At 43.0% G+C, this 16,767-nt stretch overlaps 1 protein-coding gene across 5 annotated transcripts in view; it reads right to left on the bottom strand.

The window, feature by feature from the left end:
* The window catches only part of LOC126092628 (triple QxxK/R motif-containing protein-like), a 71,374-nt gene that overhangs the window by 25,219 nt on the left and 29,388 nt on the right, over positions 1-16,767 (bottom strand). For all 5 annotated transcript variants that reach the window (XM_049908347.1, XM_049908349.1, XM_049908348.1 and 2 more), the window contains exon 3: positions 1,476-1,564. In XM_049908347.1, the coding sequence (XP_049764304.1) occupies positions 1,476-1,564 (89 nt within the window). The remainder of the gene's footprint in view (positions 1-1,475; positions 1,565-16,767) is intronic.

The following is a 16,767-nucleotide window of genomic DNA, read 5'->3' on the forward strand; positions in this document are numbered from 1 at the left end:
ATAGCAAATTGTCCAAAACTGTAATTGTGTCTATCGTGCCTTGTAGCTGCCACCAAAATCCAGAATGGTTTTTGTCACTGTTTTTTTCTTCTTTATAAACCACTTCTCTCAGCCTTTGGTCTGACAATTTGGTGCAGCGAGAAATTAATTCAATTTCTAAACCATGGTAAAGTTGATGATATGGTAAGTGCACAATAGTGTTTGACACCAATGCTGTTGCCTGCTGATGTAAATTGCTGATCACTAGCATAAATTGTTCATGATTGGTTTTTGAAAATATTTCCTGTGATCACAAACCAGATTCATGGATGGTCGAGCATAAGCAGTGGGGTCATAACTGCAAATGTGGTACAGAAGAACTGACTGACAGGCAGATTATTGATCCTGAGGGCAGTCACAACCCGGAAGAAAACACTGGAATAATCAATATTTTCAGATCTGGCTTAACATCACTTCTTGGCATAGTGAAAAGATCAAACACATGGTGGTGCACATTGGAACTGTTCCCTGCATTCACAGAACTGATGTGGGGTCGAGATCTGTTTTAGGATTCAGCTCTTTGCACCAGAGTGCATTCACTTTTTTTCCACTGTAGGAATGAAGAGCTCAAAAACCTGGATTTTGTTGCAAATATCTTCAGTCTCATCATTAATGATGCACAACTTCTTGTGAGTATCTGTTATTGTTGCAGTGATCTATTTAACTATCCACAAAATAAACTGTTCACACTTATACTTGTTTCTCTACTGTCAGGGTCACATATTGTATGCATAATGCATACATTTGACATAAAACAATGTTCACAAAACTAAAGTGTACAGAATTACTTTTTATTTCTAGTAATGGAACTACACATTCATAAACAAACACAGATAACTCAAGACTGAGAGTAATCCAAAGATAACCCTTGTACCAGAGGTAACATAGACCACAGTCAGTTGCTGTACTAAATGGTTCAAATGGCTCTGAGCACTATGCGACTTAACTTCTGAGGTCATCAGTCACCTAGAACTTAGAACTAATTAAACCTAACTAACCTAAGGACATCACACACATCCAAGCCCGGGGCAGGATTCGAACCTGCGACCGGAGCGGTCACGCGGTTCCAGACTGAAGCACCTTTAATCGCACGGCCACACCGGCCGGCCAGTTGCTGTACTGACAGATATATAATCACCATATTCTTAGGGTTTTAGCCCTTACATCTAGAGTGCAGAGTGAATGTGATCTGCAGTTATATTATTATGCATTAAAAAAAAATACAGAATTAAACTGGATTGAAGCAGTTTTCTACTGTTTGATGATGATGATGATGATGATGATGATGATGATGACTATTACAATGATGGAGGAGGAGAGATAGACCAGCAACTTAGAATATTTCTTTTTGAATTGACAATAAAGGCTGAGATTTGTACAACTCTGACTTTAGTAAACATCCTGCTCCTATGTATAAACACTGATGGCTCTCTTACCTTATACTGTGCAGGAGCATTTTCCTTCTTTTCTGCCCTGTGCTTTGTCTCTCTCATTATCTCCTTGCTCTTTTTGGAGTCTTGTCTTGCTGAAAAACAAAGTATTGTTCTATAGTTGTGCATCTGCTGTATTAATGGTGAAAGTAGCCCAAAGTTATCTATTCTCACAAGTAAAGCTTCATACCTAATAGACACATTCTGGTGTAACCACACCACTACTATCTAAAATGCTGTATTTTATTGTCTCATCCCCAATGAAATCTTTAAATGTTAGATCTCTGCATGATATCACTTCTGCAGTCATTTGTAACAGTAAGCTTGTCTAATTATAATGGATTTTCTGTTATCTGACCCTAACATAAATCCAAGAAAGTAATATATTGCTAATGACATCACACTTTACTCAGCTAATAACATGGAGTGAGGCAACACAGGGGTAAGACACTGGACCTGTACTCAGGAGGATTTTTATTCACACTCCTGAGTGACCACACATATTTAGATTTTCTGTGGTTTCCTTAAATTGCTTAAGGCAATCACAGAATAGTTCCTTTGAAAAACACACAGCCAGTATACTTCCCCAATCCAAACTTGTGCTTCATCTCTAATGATCTTATCATTGGGACAAAAATCCTAATTGTCCTACCTTCTTTAACTAATAATACTGTTATAACCTTTAATCCCCAATAGTTGTGTGGATATTCAAACACACTCACTTAGAAACAATAGCTGGTTACATGATAACAACTCGGTATCTCTCATTCGACTGCCGTGCCGTGGCATGCGGCCGGCACTGTTCGTAGCTAGGTTGCGGAGCGCCTCTCTCGCCGTTTGCGCGTACTGTCGTGGCGGCACTGTTAAATGTCGTGGCACTGTCACAACATTTTTCCCCCTTGAAAAAAAAAAAACATTCACTTCCTTGGAGACATGGACAGTGCGGAGACATCCATGGCCTCTTGTGAGGCCCCGAGAAGATCCCACGGAGAGACACAAGAGTATGGTCGAAAATGTCCAGGATGGAAGCTCGTGCGTGGAACGTGCCTCCCGGACGAGATGATGGGGGAAAACTCCGGAGCAGCATCCATAGGTGTCGTGGACCTGGGGGTGTGCTCCAGCGAGATGGGTCCCGGAGAAGGCAGCGTCGCGACTGGGGCCGGGTCCGGCGTACTCGGAAGCGGTAGCGACGTCGGCTGCATCAACACGTATGGTAGATCGGCAGCAGCGATAGGACTGGCGTCTCGGGCTGGTGGAGGCGAAGGAAGGGGCGGTGGCACCGGCGTTGCCACCACTCGTGGGCGCATCTGGTCGTAATGGCAAACAACCATGCCGTCGTCCGTCCATATTTCACAAAGTCAGCGGCCGCGAAGAGCCTTGACCACCCCTGGAATCCATTTAGGGCGAGATCCATAACCTCGTGCCCACACATCGGCACCCACCGAGTATTTTCCCGCACTAGGGGACACAGCACAAGGCCTGACAGGGTGAAGCAGGTGCAGTAGAGTGCGCGGTTGGTGGCCATGCAAGAGTTCAGCAGGGCTGCGATCACCCAGAGGCGTGAAACAATAAGAACTCAGAAATTGCAGCAGAGCGTCATCTGTGGAAAAATCACAAAGGAATTTTTTCATCTGGCTTTTGAAAGTGCGGACAAGGCGCTCGACCTCCCCATTTGATTGCGGATGGAAGGGCGGTGCTGTAACATGATGAATCCCTTGTCCAGTACAATAATCATGGAAGGCCTGCGAAGAGAACTGAGGGCCATTGTCCGTGACGATCGTGGATGGAAGACCTTCTAGCACAAAGATTTTGGACAAAGCCAGTGTCGTCGCTGCAGTGGTGGGCGACGGACATCGAACAACAAACGGAAACTTCGAGAAGGCGTCAGTCAACAGTAGCCAATAAGTACCGAGGAAGGGGCCGGCAAAGTCAGCGTGCACCCGTTCCCATGGCTGCGCCAGATTAGGCCACGGAGAGGGCATTGTACGAGCTGCAGCCAGTTGTTGAGCACACTGACCACACGCAGCAACCATGTGGGCGATGTCCGAATCAATACTGGGCCAATAAACGTGCCTGCGGGCCAGGGACTTAGTCCGAGAAATCCCCCAATGGCCTTCATGCAACAGTTTGAGAACATCTTTGCAAAGAGAGGCTGGCACCACGACTCGTGGAGATGCGCCATCCGTGGCCAGAAGAACAACACCATCACGAACAGACAGACGAAGGCGCAAGGCATGGTAGTTGCGAGTGGGATCCGATGCCCGGCCAACCCCGTTGAACAAAACCGATCACCTGACGCAGGACCGGGTCCCGCGCAGTACCCGACGCGACCTGCGTACCTGTAAGTGGAAAACCCTCGACCACACGACATTCTTCCTCATCAATGTGGAAACAGAGTAGTTCATCACGATCGAAAACCGGGTCGGGGCCCATCGGCAATCGCGACAATGCGTCAGCGTTGGCATGCTGTGCCGTGGGGTGATAGTGAATCTCAAAGTGAAAACGAGACAAGTATAAGGCCCAACGTTGCAGGCGGTGAGCTGCCTTATCTGGAAGAGACGCCGATGGGCTGAACAGAGAGACCAGCGGCTTGTGGTCGGCGATGAGGTGAAACTTAGAACCATACAACAAAACGCTGAACTTTTTTAGAGCATAAATGATAGCGAGCGCCTCCTTTTTTATTTGAGAGTAACGCCGTTGCGCATCGTTGAGGGTCTTGGAAGCATAGGCGATGGGTCGTTCCGACCCATCCTCATACCGATGGGCGAGAACAGCCCCTAGGCCATACTGTGATGCGTCAGTCGCCAGAACCAAGTGCTGACCCGGACGGAATGTGGCAAGACAAGGCGCCGACTGCAAATGAGCCTTCAGGTGGACAAAAGCCTGCTCACACTCGTCGGACCAACAGAAAGGGACGTTCTTGCGTAACAGCTGATGCAGAGGATGAGCTACCGCCGCCGCGGATGGAATGAATTTGTGATAATAAGCAATCTTGCCTAGAAACGCCTGAAGTTCTTTGACCATAGACGGCCAGGGTAGAGCGGTAATGGCCGCAACGTGCTGACGTAGAGGACGTATACCCTCACGGGACAAGTGGAAACCAAGATACACAATGGAGGGTTGGAAGAACTGTGACTTGTCCAGATTGCACTTCAACCCAGCTGAATGCAAAACCCGAAACAGTGAACGCAAATTGCGAAGATGCTCCTCAGTGGAGGCCCCCGTGACAACAATGTCATCCAGATAGTTAGTTTATGCAGCCGGGAATGGAAGCCGTGAGCTATTCCAAAAACCGCTGAAAAATGGCCGGCGCACTAGCGACGCCAAATGGTAACCGCTGGTACTGATACAACCCACAAGGAGTGTTGATGACGAGAAATTCCTTGGAAGAAGCATCCAACGGCACCTGATGGTACGCCTCCGATAAGTCAAGTTTGGAAAAGAACTGGCCCCCAGCGAGCTTGGTAAATAACTCCTCAGGACGGGGAAGAGGATAAGTGTCAATGAGGCTCTGAGTGTTGACGGTAGCTTTAAAATCACCACACAATCGCAGACTCCCGTTTGGTTTAGAAACCACCACGATTGGCAATGCCCATTTGCTGGAGGTAACAGGAAGGAGAATCCCTGAAGCTGTTAACCTGTCTATCTCAGCCTTGACAGGTGCACGCAACGCCACTGGAATAGGGTGTGCCCGGAAAAACTGAGGGCGAGCTGTAGGTTTAAGAGTAATGTGGGCTTCAAAATCCTTGGCACGACCCAGACCAGCAGAGAACACGGACAAAAATTCAGAACACAATCCATCCAGCTGTTGATACGGAATATCCTCAGATATGAGGTGCACATCATCATCAATGGAAAACCCGAACAACTGGAAAGCATCATAACCGAAGAGGTTGTCAGTGCCCGCATGATCCACCACATAAAACGTGAGGGGCCTAACAACAGACTTGTAGGCAGTGGAAGCATCAAACTGGCCAATGATAGGAATTTTCTGTTTATTATAAGGTCTCAGATTTCGCGTAACTGGAGACAAGGGAGGGGAGCCCAACTCCAAATACGTGCGAGAATTAATGAGAGTTACTGCAGAGCCAGTGTCCACTTGCATGCAAATGTCTTTATCCAGAACACGAACAGTAACAAACAACTTCTTTGTTTGAGAAAGCACACAGTTAACATCCATGTCCGATGCCTCGTCCTCGTCGACAGGAACTTTAGGGTACTGACACACAGAAGCAATGTGGCCTTTTTTCCTACATGAATTACACATGGCCCAACGTTTAGGACACGCGGCCCTGTCATGCTGTACGAAACAACGTGGACAAGAAGGAAGTGCGGAACGAACCTTTTTCTGTGGTTGCTGTTTTCGCTGCGAGCGTTGCGGCCCAACACGACGTTGTTTACGTTAGTGAAACGCCGCCACATCTTCATTCTCCTGTGAAACAGGCAAATTGTCCGTGTCGAAAGTTGACTGTACAGTGCCTACATCACACCACGCGTCTCTTTGCGCGCCAGCAGCGCGAGACCCTTTAAAGGATTGAGCAATGCTTAGAACTTCTGACAACGACGGGTTTGGCTGTCGTAGGGCACGTTGCCGTACTTCTTTATCAGGAGCAAGCTGTAGAATAGCATCCCTAACCATTGAATCAGCATAAGACTCATGATGAGTGTCCATGACAAACTGACATTTCCTACTCAGACTGTGTAGTTCCGCCGCCCAAGCCTGGTAAGATTGATGGGGCTGTTTACGACACTGGTAGAACGCCACGCGGGCAGCAACATCGTGGGTGTTTATGCGGTAATAGTTAGACTATAAGTCACACATTTCTTGGAAGGACAGGGAAGCAGGTTCCCGCAGAGGGGCTAACTGAGATAGCAGCTGATAGATCCGTGGGGAAATCCAAGATAGAAATAACAACTTACACATAGGAGCGTCGACAACGCTGAAAGCCAAGAAGTGTTGCCGCAAACGCTTCTCATAATCCTCCCAGTCTTCAGCGGCCTCGTCGTAAGGAGGGAACGGAGGCAGAGAAGAGGAAGACAGACGATGAGTAAGCGACGTCAACAACGCCTGAATAGCAGCCGTCAGTTGTGTTTGTTGTGCCTGAATAGCAGCCGTCAGCTGTGTTTGTTGTTCAATGAGCGCTTGCATAAGCTGTTCCATGTCTGCCCCGTCATGAACACACAAATCCACAACGCAGTGAAAATATCCGACCTCGTCGCCAAAAAGTGTTATAACCTTTAATCCCCAATAATTGCGTGGATATTCAAACACACTCACTTAGAAACAATAGCTGGTTACATGATAACAACTCAGTATCTCTCATTCAACTGCCGTGCCGTGACATGCGGCCGGCACTGTTCGTAGCTAGGTTGCGGAGCGCCTCTCTCGCCGATTGCGCGTACTGTCGTGGCGGCACTGTTAAATGTCGTGGCACTGTCACAACATTTTCCCCCCTTGAAAAAAAAAAAAAACAACAACAACAACAACATTCACTTCCTTGGAGACATGGACAGTGCGGAGACATCCATGGCCTCTTGTGAGGCCCCGAGAAGATCCCGCGGAGAGACACAAGAGTATGGTCGAAAATGTCCAGGACGGAAGCTCGTGCGTAGAACGTGCCTCCCAGATGAGATGATGGGGGAAAACTCCGGAGCAGCATCCATAGGTGTCGTGGACCTGGGGGTGTGCTCCAGCGAGATGGGTCCTGGAGAAGGCGGCGTCGTGACTGGGGCCGGGTCCGGCGTACTCGGAAGCGGTAGCGACGTCGGCTGCATCAACACGTATGGTAGATCGGCAGCAGTGACAGGACTGGCGTCTCGGGCTGGTGGAGGCGAAGGAAGGGGCGGTGGCACCGGCGTTGCCACCACTCGTGGGCACATCTGGTCGTAATGGCAAACAACCATGCCGTCGTCCGTACATATTTCACAAAGCCGGCGGCCGCGAAGAGCCTTGACCACCCCTGGAATCCATTTAGGGCGAGATCCATACCCTCGTGCCCACACATCGGCACCCACCGAGTATTTTCCCGCACTAGGGGACACAGCACAAGGCCTGACAGGGTGAAGCAGGTGCAGTAGAGTGCGCGGTTGGTGGCCATGCAAGAGTTCGTAGCTAGGTGGCGCTCCCGTGCTCAGCCGAGTTGCGGAGCGCCTCTATTGCCGTTTGCGCGTACTGTTGTGGCGGCACTGTTAAATGTCATGGCACTGTCACAACAAATACTCTATCATGTTTCTACTTTGCTTATGGGATGAAAGTGTAAAACTGTAGCCATAGAAACTTGTTAACAAGTATGCTTCATTGGAGAATGTAGGTTCCCGCATACCCCACATGAGAACCCTGGTACTAGTGTTTGGGGATCATAGGTGGAAACATCAATGACAACAAAACTTTGAGTTAGAACTGACAGCATTTTAGGTAGCCTCAGATGACTACTTATGAGAAGCAGGAAATCTAGGCTCCATTTCTGGTTTAGCATAAATTTTCAATTATCATTACATATTTATATTCTCGACACTGCAGGTTCAGCGTATCTGTGTGTTTTGTACCGATATTATTTCATGTTATTGGATCTTCACTGATTTCATCCCAATTTATTCTTTCATTTTATTTCAGAGCATTTTATTGGTATCATATAATTGACATGATTGTTTACAAATTCTGCAAAAAGTTAGCACAGTAGTAGAATCATTCAAGACCAGCAGGTGTACAAGACAATGTACGGAAAAACATAGGAAAAGAGGAAGGGATAAAGTGACAGGGAGCAAGATTTCTTAGCAGTAATATCAAACTCACACCTCATAAAATCCAACACTAGTACCCAAAATATACCCCAGCCACAAATGAAATCATCATATACCATCACTGGCTGGGAGACCCCATACGGGGTTGTTCAGCTGCCTTGTGTAAGTCTTTCTATTTGACTCCACTTTGATGACTTGCTCACCTTTATGAAGAGAATGCAATGAAATCATTAGGACAACACAACACCCAGACCCTGAATGAAGAAAATCTTCAACCCAGCCAGGAATCAAATCTGGAAACCCATTATCTTCAGCCAGCAATGCTAACCTGTAACTATGAGCTGTGGACACCCAATCACAAGTCAAATAGCGATATTTTATGACTACTAATCAAACACTCCTGGGAACTATTCATCTGCAACCACAGTGAAAGACTTCTGGTATTCCTCATTCTGCCAACAGAGATTCGGGGCATGCCCAAGCTTTGGATTGGGAAACTGCCACTAAGGATGGAAGAATCAGTTATGATCAGCAGCAACAGCATAAATAAGGCAATGGAAACTACTATTTAAAAACACACAATATGTAGCCACATGAATTATGGTCTTTAAGTGAAACAGTGTCATGCTCTTTAAATTTGCAAAAGATTCCAGGATATATTACCCCTTATCAATCTACGGGAGGGGCTGAAAAGGGGTATGGCATGGGGAGGGGGCTGCTTGAAGTCAGGAGTCTGAATGTGGTACAGCAGTTAGAACATCTGAAAAGGGAAATGCAAATGCTCAATCTAAATAGTAGGAGTCTGTGAAGTAGGTGTAATAAAAGCCACAATTTTTTATTATTTACTCTATTTGTTTTATTTCTTTCCTGTCTCTTATCTGATTGCAGTAGTTCCATTTCTATAGCTATTACGAGATAAGGGAAATGAATTTGGGCATGTACGCTGATTCAGTATGTACAAATCAGTCACATAAGAGCTTAAATCCCCAGTTCTTTTTTATATATCTCTAACTTTGTAGTTGTGATTCTTTTATCCAGAAGTTCTCTCCTAACTGCTGTGTTTCAGAACCATGCAGGAACATGAATATCACTGTAACCTGCACTTATTATTATGTATACTGAAGAGCCAAAGACACTGGTTCACCTGCCTAATATCGTGTAGGACACCCACGAGCATGCAGAAGTTCTGCAACATGACATGGCATGGACTCAACTAATGTCTGAAGTAGTGCTGGAGGGAATTGACACCTAGAATCCTGCAGGGCTGTCCATAAATCCATAAGAGTACGAGGAGAGTGGAAATTTCTTCTGAATAGCACATTGTAAGGCATCCCAGATATGCTCAGTAATGTTCATGTCTGGGGGGTTCGGTGCCAGCAGAAGCGTTTAAACTAAGAAGACTGTTCCTGGAGCCACTATGAAGCAATTCAGGGTATCTGGGCTGCCACATTGTCCTGCTGGAATTGCCCAAGTCAGTCAGAATGCACAATGGACATGAATGGATGCAGGTGATCAGACAGGATGCTTACGTACATGTCACCTGTCAGAGTCATATCTAGACTTATCAGAGGTCCGATATCACTTCAACTTCACATGCCCCACAACATTGCAGAGCTTCTACCAGCTTGAACAGTCCCTGCTGACATGCAGGGTCCATGGACTCATGAGGTTTTCTCCATACCCATACACATCCACTCGGTACAATCTGAAGCAAGAATCGTCTCACCAGGCAACATGTTTCCCGTAATCAACAGTCCAATGTCAGTGTTGACGAGCCCAGGCAAGGCATAAAGCTTTGTGCCATGCAGTCATCAGGGTACGCGAGTGGGCCTTCGCTCCGAAAGCCCATATTGAAAATGTTCCATTGAATGGTTCGCATGCTGACACTTGTTGATGGCCCAGCATTGAAATCTGCAGCAATTTATGGAAGGGTTGCACTTCTGTCACAGTGAACGATTCTCTTCACTTGTTGTTGGTCCCGTTCTTGCAGTATCTTTTTCAGGGTGCAGCAATGTCAGAGATTTGATGTTTTACCAGATTCCCGATATTCAGTACACTCATGAAATGTCTGTATGGGAAAATCCCCACTTCTCCACCACCTCGGAGATGCTGTGTCCCATCGCTCATGCGCTGACAATAACACCACATTCAAACTCACTTAAATCTTGATAACCTACCACTGTAGCAACAGTAACCGATCCAACAATTGCACTAGACACTTGTTGTCTTATATAGGAGTTGCCAACAGCAGCACTGTATTCTGCCTGTTTACTTATCCCTGTATTTGAATACCCAGCCTATACCAGTGTCTCTGGCGCTTCAGTGTACAATGTTAAACTCAAATGTTATGAAAACAATGTCATGTGTAGATACGTTTTTTATCATTTTATGCTAATGTCATTTTATGTTGATGTTCCTAATGTCTCTGTTTTATGAAGGAAGGTGGCAATCTTTACAGTGTCTTATTTCATTTTATTGTTGCAAACTGCATGTAATAATTATCACAAAAATGGTATTACTGGAACAACTTATATCTCAATAGTATCAGTTTTAATCCTTGTCCACAAAATAAGATAAAATTCATATTAATATCTTAAATTTTTACATCAGCTCCCGATACAAATGTGTATCTGTAAACAATGCCAAGTTCATTATAAATGGTACTCGGAAGGAACACCAATAATGATATCTACAAACTCAACAGTCCACAGCGGGTTAGGTATACATAAAGTAGCTATGTGTGAAAGATAGTTTACTAATAAAAAGTACTATTTATGATTGAGTCATTGCTGCTTTCTCATTCCATTGCTGTGAGCAGCTGAGCCCATGTAACACAACTCTTGCAGTGGATAAATAGATAACATGGACCACACATAGAATGTACCTGGTAACACATGTTTATCTTTGACTTGTTTGCAACAATGTGCCACTGTCCACAGTTCGGTGCTTCCTCCCACTAGTAAATGGCTTGGCTGTGTGCCACTGTTTGTACTGAACTAAATATCATGGCTACTGCTCTCGAGCCTGGTAATGTGGTAAACCATTTTATTACACAACATTTTCATCTACTGCCTACTTACTATTTTCAACTGTACTTCATAGTGTTTAATTTTCATTGTATATCAAACCAGCTATGGACTGTCCATGGAATTATAGGACTGTAAACCAGAACATATGTAGTTAGTGGGTTAAACACTGCAAGTTCTCTTTTTATTCTTTGGTCTGATTTTGTTCTGGTGACTATAACCAATAGTTGTCATATACTTTGTATTCTAATTATGTTATTTTTTTCTGATAGGCACACAGTTGCTTGAGAATAGCTACACAGCTAAAATGTCACAGTACACAAAATAAAAATAAAATGGGAATGGTAAGCAGCTGACACAGGAAACTTATTTCTTTCAAGAAATTCATTATGGCTGTGGAACATGTTTGAACCAAATTATCGTACTGCATATAGACAGACTACATAAACAAGTGGTTTCTGAAATCACAGGTCAAAACTGCATCCCTGAACTCATCAGCTACTAGTTCTTTATTAGATAAAACGCCAAAACTGTTTCTGTAAAGCATCAACTGGCAATTTTCCACCCATTTATTAGAAGCCATGTATGGAAGTGAAAAATGGACGATAAATAGTTTAGACAAGAAGAGAATAGAAGCTTTCAAAATGTGGTGCTACAGAAGAATGCTGAAGATTAGATGGGTAGATCACGTAACTAATGAGGAGGTACTGAATAGAACTGGGGAGAAGAGGAATTTGTGGTGCAACTTGACTAGAAGAAAGGATCAGTTGGTAGGACATGTTCTGAGGCATCATGGGATCACCAGTTTAGTACTGGAGGGCAGCATGGAAGATAAAAACCATAGAGGGAGACCAAGAGATGAATACACTAAGCAAGTTCAGAAGGATGTAGGTTGCAGTAGTTACTTCGAGATAAAGAAGCTTGCGCAGGATAGAGTAGTATGGAGGGCTGCATCAAACCAATCTCTGGACTGAAGACCACAACAACAACATATTACAGTTCCGTGTAACAGGCTAAATGAACTCACAATCAATGTGCACAACTGTGGGAGCATCTTTTCTGCTCTGGAATGGAAAGACTTTTAATACCAGATTACAATCTGACATCATCATGCTGCAGAAAACAAAGGGAATGAGGTGGTTTTGCAATTTTTCATAAGAACTGTGCCAAGTGTAAGGCTACTGATGTACACAATTTTTGTCTAGAGCAACATTTTGAAGCATGTGCCACTGAACTTACTGTAAATAATTCTACCTTTTTAACTGTAGATATATAGAGAACCTTTGGAAAATCTGCCTCTTTTTTAAGCAGCTTGCATCACTTCTACTGCACCTATTTAAATGCAAAACAGGTGTCAAAGTACTTGGGGATTTCAATGTAAATTTCCTAACACAGTGGTGGGGAGATAGATCTGGAATAACTGATGTACAACTACAATTTTGCTTCACTGGTCAATTTTCCCATTAGAGTAACTCCACACTCAAGTAGCCTAATCCACAACATTTTCATAAAACAGAGGGAAGGTGGGCAATAACATTATTAGTAAAACACTGAAGTGTCTCTCTGACCATGGTGGTCAGATTTACTATTCATAATTCGAATATTTGCCAGAATAAAACTGAGCACCAATGGGAAGTAGTCAGACCAATAAATGAAGAAACAATGAAGGCCTTTAAAACATGCCCGAGCATAGATCACAAAGGGACTAAAAATATCTTGCAAATGAAAATGAAAACTGTCAGTGGTAATGGAGTGGTGACAGGAAGGGAACCATGCCACATCCATTCCTAACCACGCTGGTCCTGTGCTGATGTGGGACAGAGGCACAAGCAAGAGAAGAAGATTATGACATATTAAGCAAAGTAATCACACAACAACAAAAAATTACATTTTAGCTCCAATATCAACCAATCCTTTAATAAAATCAAAAGCAATCTGGCATATATTAAGGAGTGACACATGTGCCAACTCTGCCACTAAAACCAAAGACATTATTGTAAATACTGATAAAAACATATAAGCAACTGAGAACTAATTGCAAAAATCTCCAGTGCCTATTTTTTAAGTACTGCTCAGCAAATAGGCTGCAGACGCCTCTTAGAAAGTGCACTGAAAATACTTATGAGAGATAAGCCTATTCCTCAAATTAGAAATGAAGTAAAGAAAACCACTGCCACTTCTAGAAGCTTGCTCAGATCAATTATGGAAAGTTGTGGCCCCACATTTATAATGCTTCTATGAATCAGTGTCTTCTTGCTCATGCTGATGCTTGCTGTAATGAAGCCTCTCCACAAAAGGGAGAGACAAGTCACAAACTATTGCCCCATCTCTCAATTGACCATGCTCACGAAAATTATCAAGAAAGAACTGTATTCTAGAATTATGAGGTAGCTTGAAAACTTTGACAACATTTTGGATGAGAGCTGCAGAGCAGTGAGGTGGTGGAGTCTGACTGCAGCACTGTACTCCACGGAGTCCATCAGGTATCTGTCTTTGGTCTGCTGGTGTTTATCATGTCTAACAATGACTTAGCTTTGTCACACAAAACAAACAAGATTATGATTTTTGCTCACTATACTAGTGTTGTGATAAATAACAGATCTCCCAATCTGGTTCAAAGTAAATTCACTGTCAATAAACCTGAGCAAAACTTATACTACCAAGTTCAGCTCCGATTACAATTTCTTGCAAGAGACAGCTACTGCACACAACAGTCAGGAAATACAAAGGGTATACTATGCAAAATTCTTAGGCCTTAGGGTTCACTGTGAACATCATGTCCTCCACATCATAAAGAAGTTGTTCCTCATTAGGACAGCCTCACATATTGGAGACATCAGTGTTAAAACGTCTACTTACTTTAGGTACATCCACTCTATCACGTGCTCTGGAATTGGAGCAATTCACACATAAAAGAAAATTCTTTACACAGAAAACTGTTGTCTCAATTATGTGCAGAATTCCTCCAGTAACCTCTGCTGTATTTTTTTCTAAAAAACTTGGGATACTTACTATAACTTACCAACACATTTATTTTATTATGAGCTTCATTGTTAACAATCCTATGCAATGCACTATGAAACCAATGAAATATACTATGATTACAATATAAGAAGGAAGGCTGACTCCCATTGTGATTTCAAAAATTTAACTTGGATGTAGAAAGGTGTATAGTATTCTAAAATTGAAACATTTAATTCACTGCCAAATAACATCAAATGTCTACATAGTAACAACAAATTATTTAAAAATAAAATAAAGATATATTTTCTTGATGAAATATTTTATCCATTAGATAGTTTTTAAACTGACATACAGACTTTTTATGCATACATTTTCATTGTTTTTTTGTTATGTATTGCTGTACAACATGTGATAAGTCGTGTACAGGATGCACAAAACAGAACTGACCCAGAAAATATTTATAAGACAGAAATGGGATTGACCCTTGTTAATGAACAGGAGAACTGCCTGTCACATAAAATGCTGGAAACCCTGATTATGGTGCATTATGATGCACATCTCCCACATGCTCTGTTCTGAATACTTCACCCTGTCATTACATTTTAGTGAGTGAGAGGAGCAGAAGTGTTTAGTGACTAGTTGATTGTGGCACAAAATGGTTTTCATGATAAAAAACCATTCATTCACAGCCGAGTGCTATGGGAAGTACAATTCTTGGAAAACATGTAGAGAGCTTTTTCCACAAGAATTCAAGACTAAATCTCCAGTAAACTCTGCAATGCAAAAGTTAGTGACGAAGTGGCATGAAAGACGCTCTGCAGAGAATGAAAACAATAACTATCCAAAACGAGTTTGAACACCAGAAAAGGTTGCGCCAGTGAAGGAAAGGCTGGAACAAAGTGCAATGAAATTGTAGTGGCATTTGTCTGTGCAAGGGGGAATTAAAGAGATCATGGAGTCAAGACATTATCAATCTCTTTCCTTACAAATTTACTGTTGCGCATGAGCTATAGTGTCCAGACAAAATTTTAGTTGTTGAATTTTGCTGGTGGTGTCTGAGTGAAGTGGAATCATGACTTTCAGATCCTGTTCTTCATTTCTTCAGATGAGACCTGATTCAGAATCAGATCACAGAACATGTGCCATTATGCGCCACCAGAGGCAGTGCAAACTCCTGGCCATCTCAATCATTTGATCTCTCTCCCTCTGATTTTTACCTGTGTGACAAACTGAAGAATCAGATGTACTCAAATAATCTTTTCACAATGGAACAGCTACAGGAGAACATCAAAAAAGATATTGCTGCTATCCCGCAGGCAGAGCTGCTGTGCATGTCTCACAGTTTGATAAATTGGTCTCAGCAGTACCATCAGCGTCAATGGTGGAAATTTCCAGCATCTTCTGTGACGTGCCTTAACAAGGGTCAATCCTACAGCAGTTGCATTGTAAATATTTTCTGGGCTAGTTTTATTTTGTCTTTTCAAATCTGATATAGCTTTTTTTTCAGTTTCATGTTTTTACTTTCCTTGCAACTGTTTTTGTAAATTAACTGTCTTTCCATTGCCAAATGTTCTTTACATTTACATATTCTGTGTCTTGTTACACATCCTGATGTCTCACACACATTAAAGGATCAGTGAAGTATGTGTATAAATAAATAAAATAAGAACTGCTAACAGTTCCAAGATACAGTTAGTCACATTAGAATCAACAGTACATCATGCCCAACAATAATTGTTCACACATACATGCCTATTTTAGACACAGAAGATCAAGAGAAAGAGAGAAAATGCAAAAGTCGCCTTTTCAGTTTTTACAAATGACCTCTAGCTGGTGCTATGGTGCGATGTGACATTACTACTGTTTTAAAATTTATCATCTGTGATTGTTAAAATAATACAAGGTCAAAAATTGGCTGTTTAGTTTGCATACAATAAGCATTCACAGAAACAGTGTCACAAAAAATGAAAAGCTTTTGTTGCATGACTTTTTATAGTTCTTGTGATGGACTAACACAACTCCAAAATCTCAAACTGCTTTTTCAATTTCAGTATCTCTTGCCTTCAGAAAAAAGACTATTTACAATTTGGTTCCAGAATTACACCACGGTCGGACTCCCCTTAGCGATGAATTTCGTGAATGTCTACCAAAATCAGTTGTTAGTAAAAAAAGGGGGGGGTGGGTGGGGGAGTGGAGGGGGAGAGAGATCTATGACATGCACAAGACAACTGAAGAGAACTGGTAAGTGACAAGTGACATAATGTGAGGCAGAACCGCTCTTGATATAGGAAAGACTGCAGTGCCTTTGATTTTGCATGAATACTAAAGCTGTGAAATAATGAGTTCCCTATGGATTCTGCATGACTTTACTTAAGCTCAAAAACAGATTTGCATTAATTGGTATTGTGACAAAGCAGATGGATTATTTTTCATCTGTTATTCTTTTCTCCCCCTCCCCTCCCCTTATTGTCATTTTCTTCTATATTGCCCTTTATATAGCTTGTCGACAGTACCTAAAGCTCTCAAATATAAACCTAGGGCTCCTTTTGGTTATTCTGAATTGATTG

Source organism: Schistocerca cancellata, chromosome 7, assembly GCF_023864275.1.
Source record: "Schistocerca cancellata isolate TAMUIC-IGC-003103 chromosome 7, iqSchCanc2.1, whole genome shotgun sequence".
In the NCBI taxonomy this organism is placed as follows: Eukaryota; Metazoa; Arthropoda; class Insecta; order Orthoptera; family Acrididae; genus Schistocerca; species Schistocerca cancellata.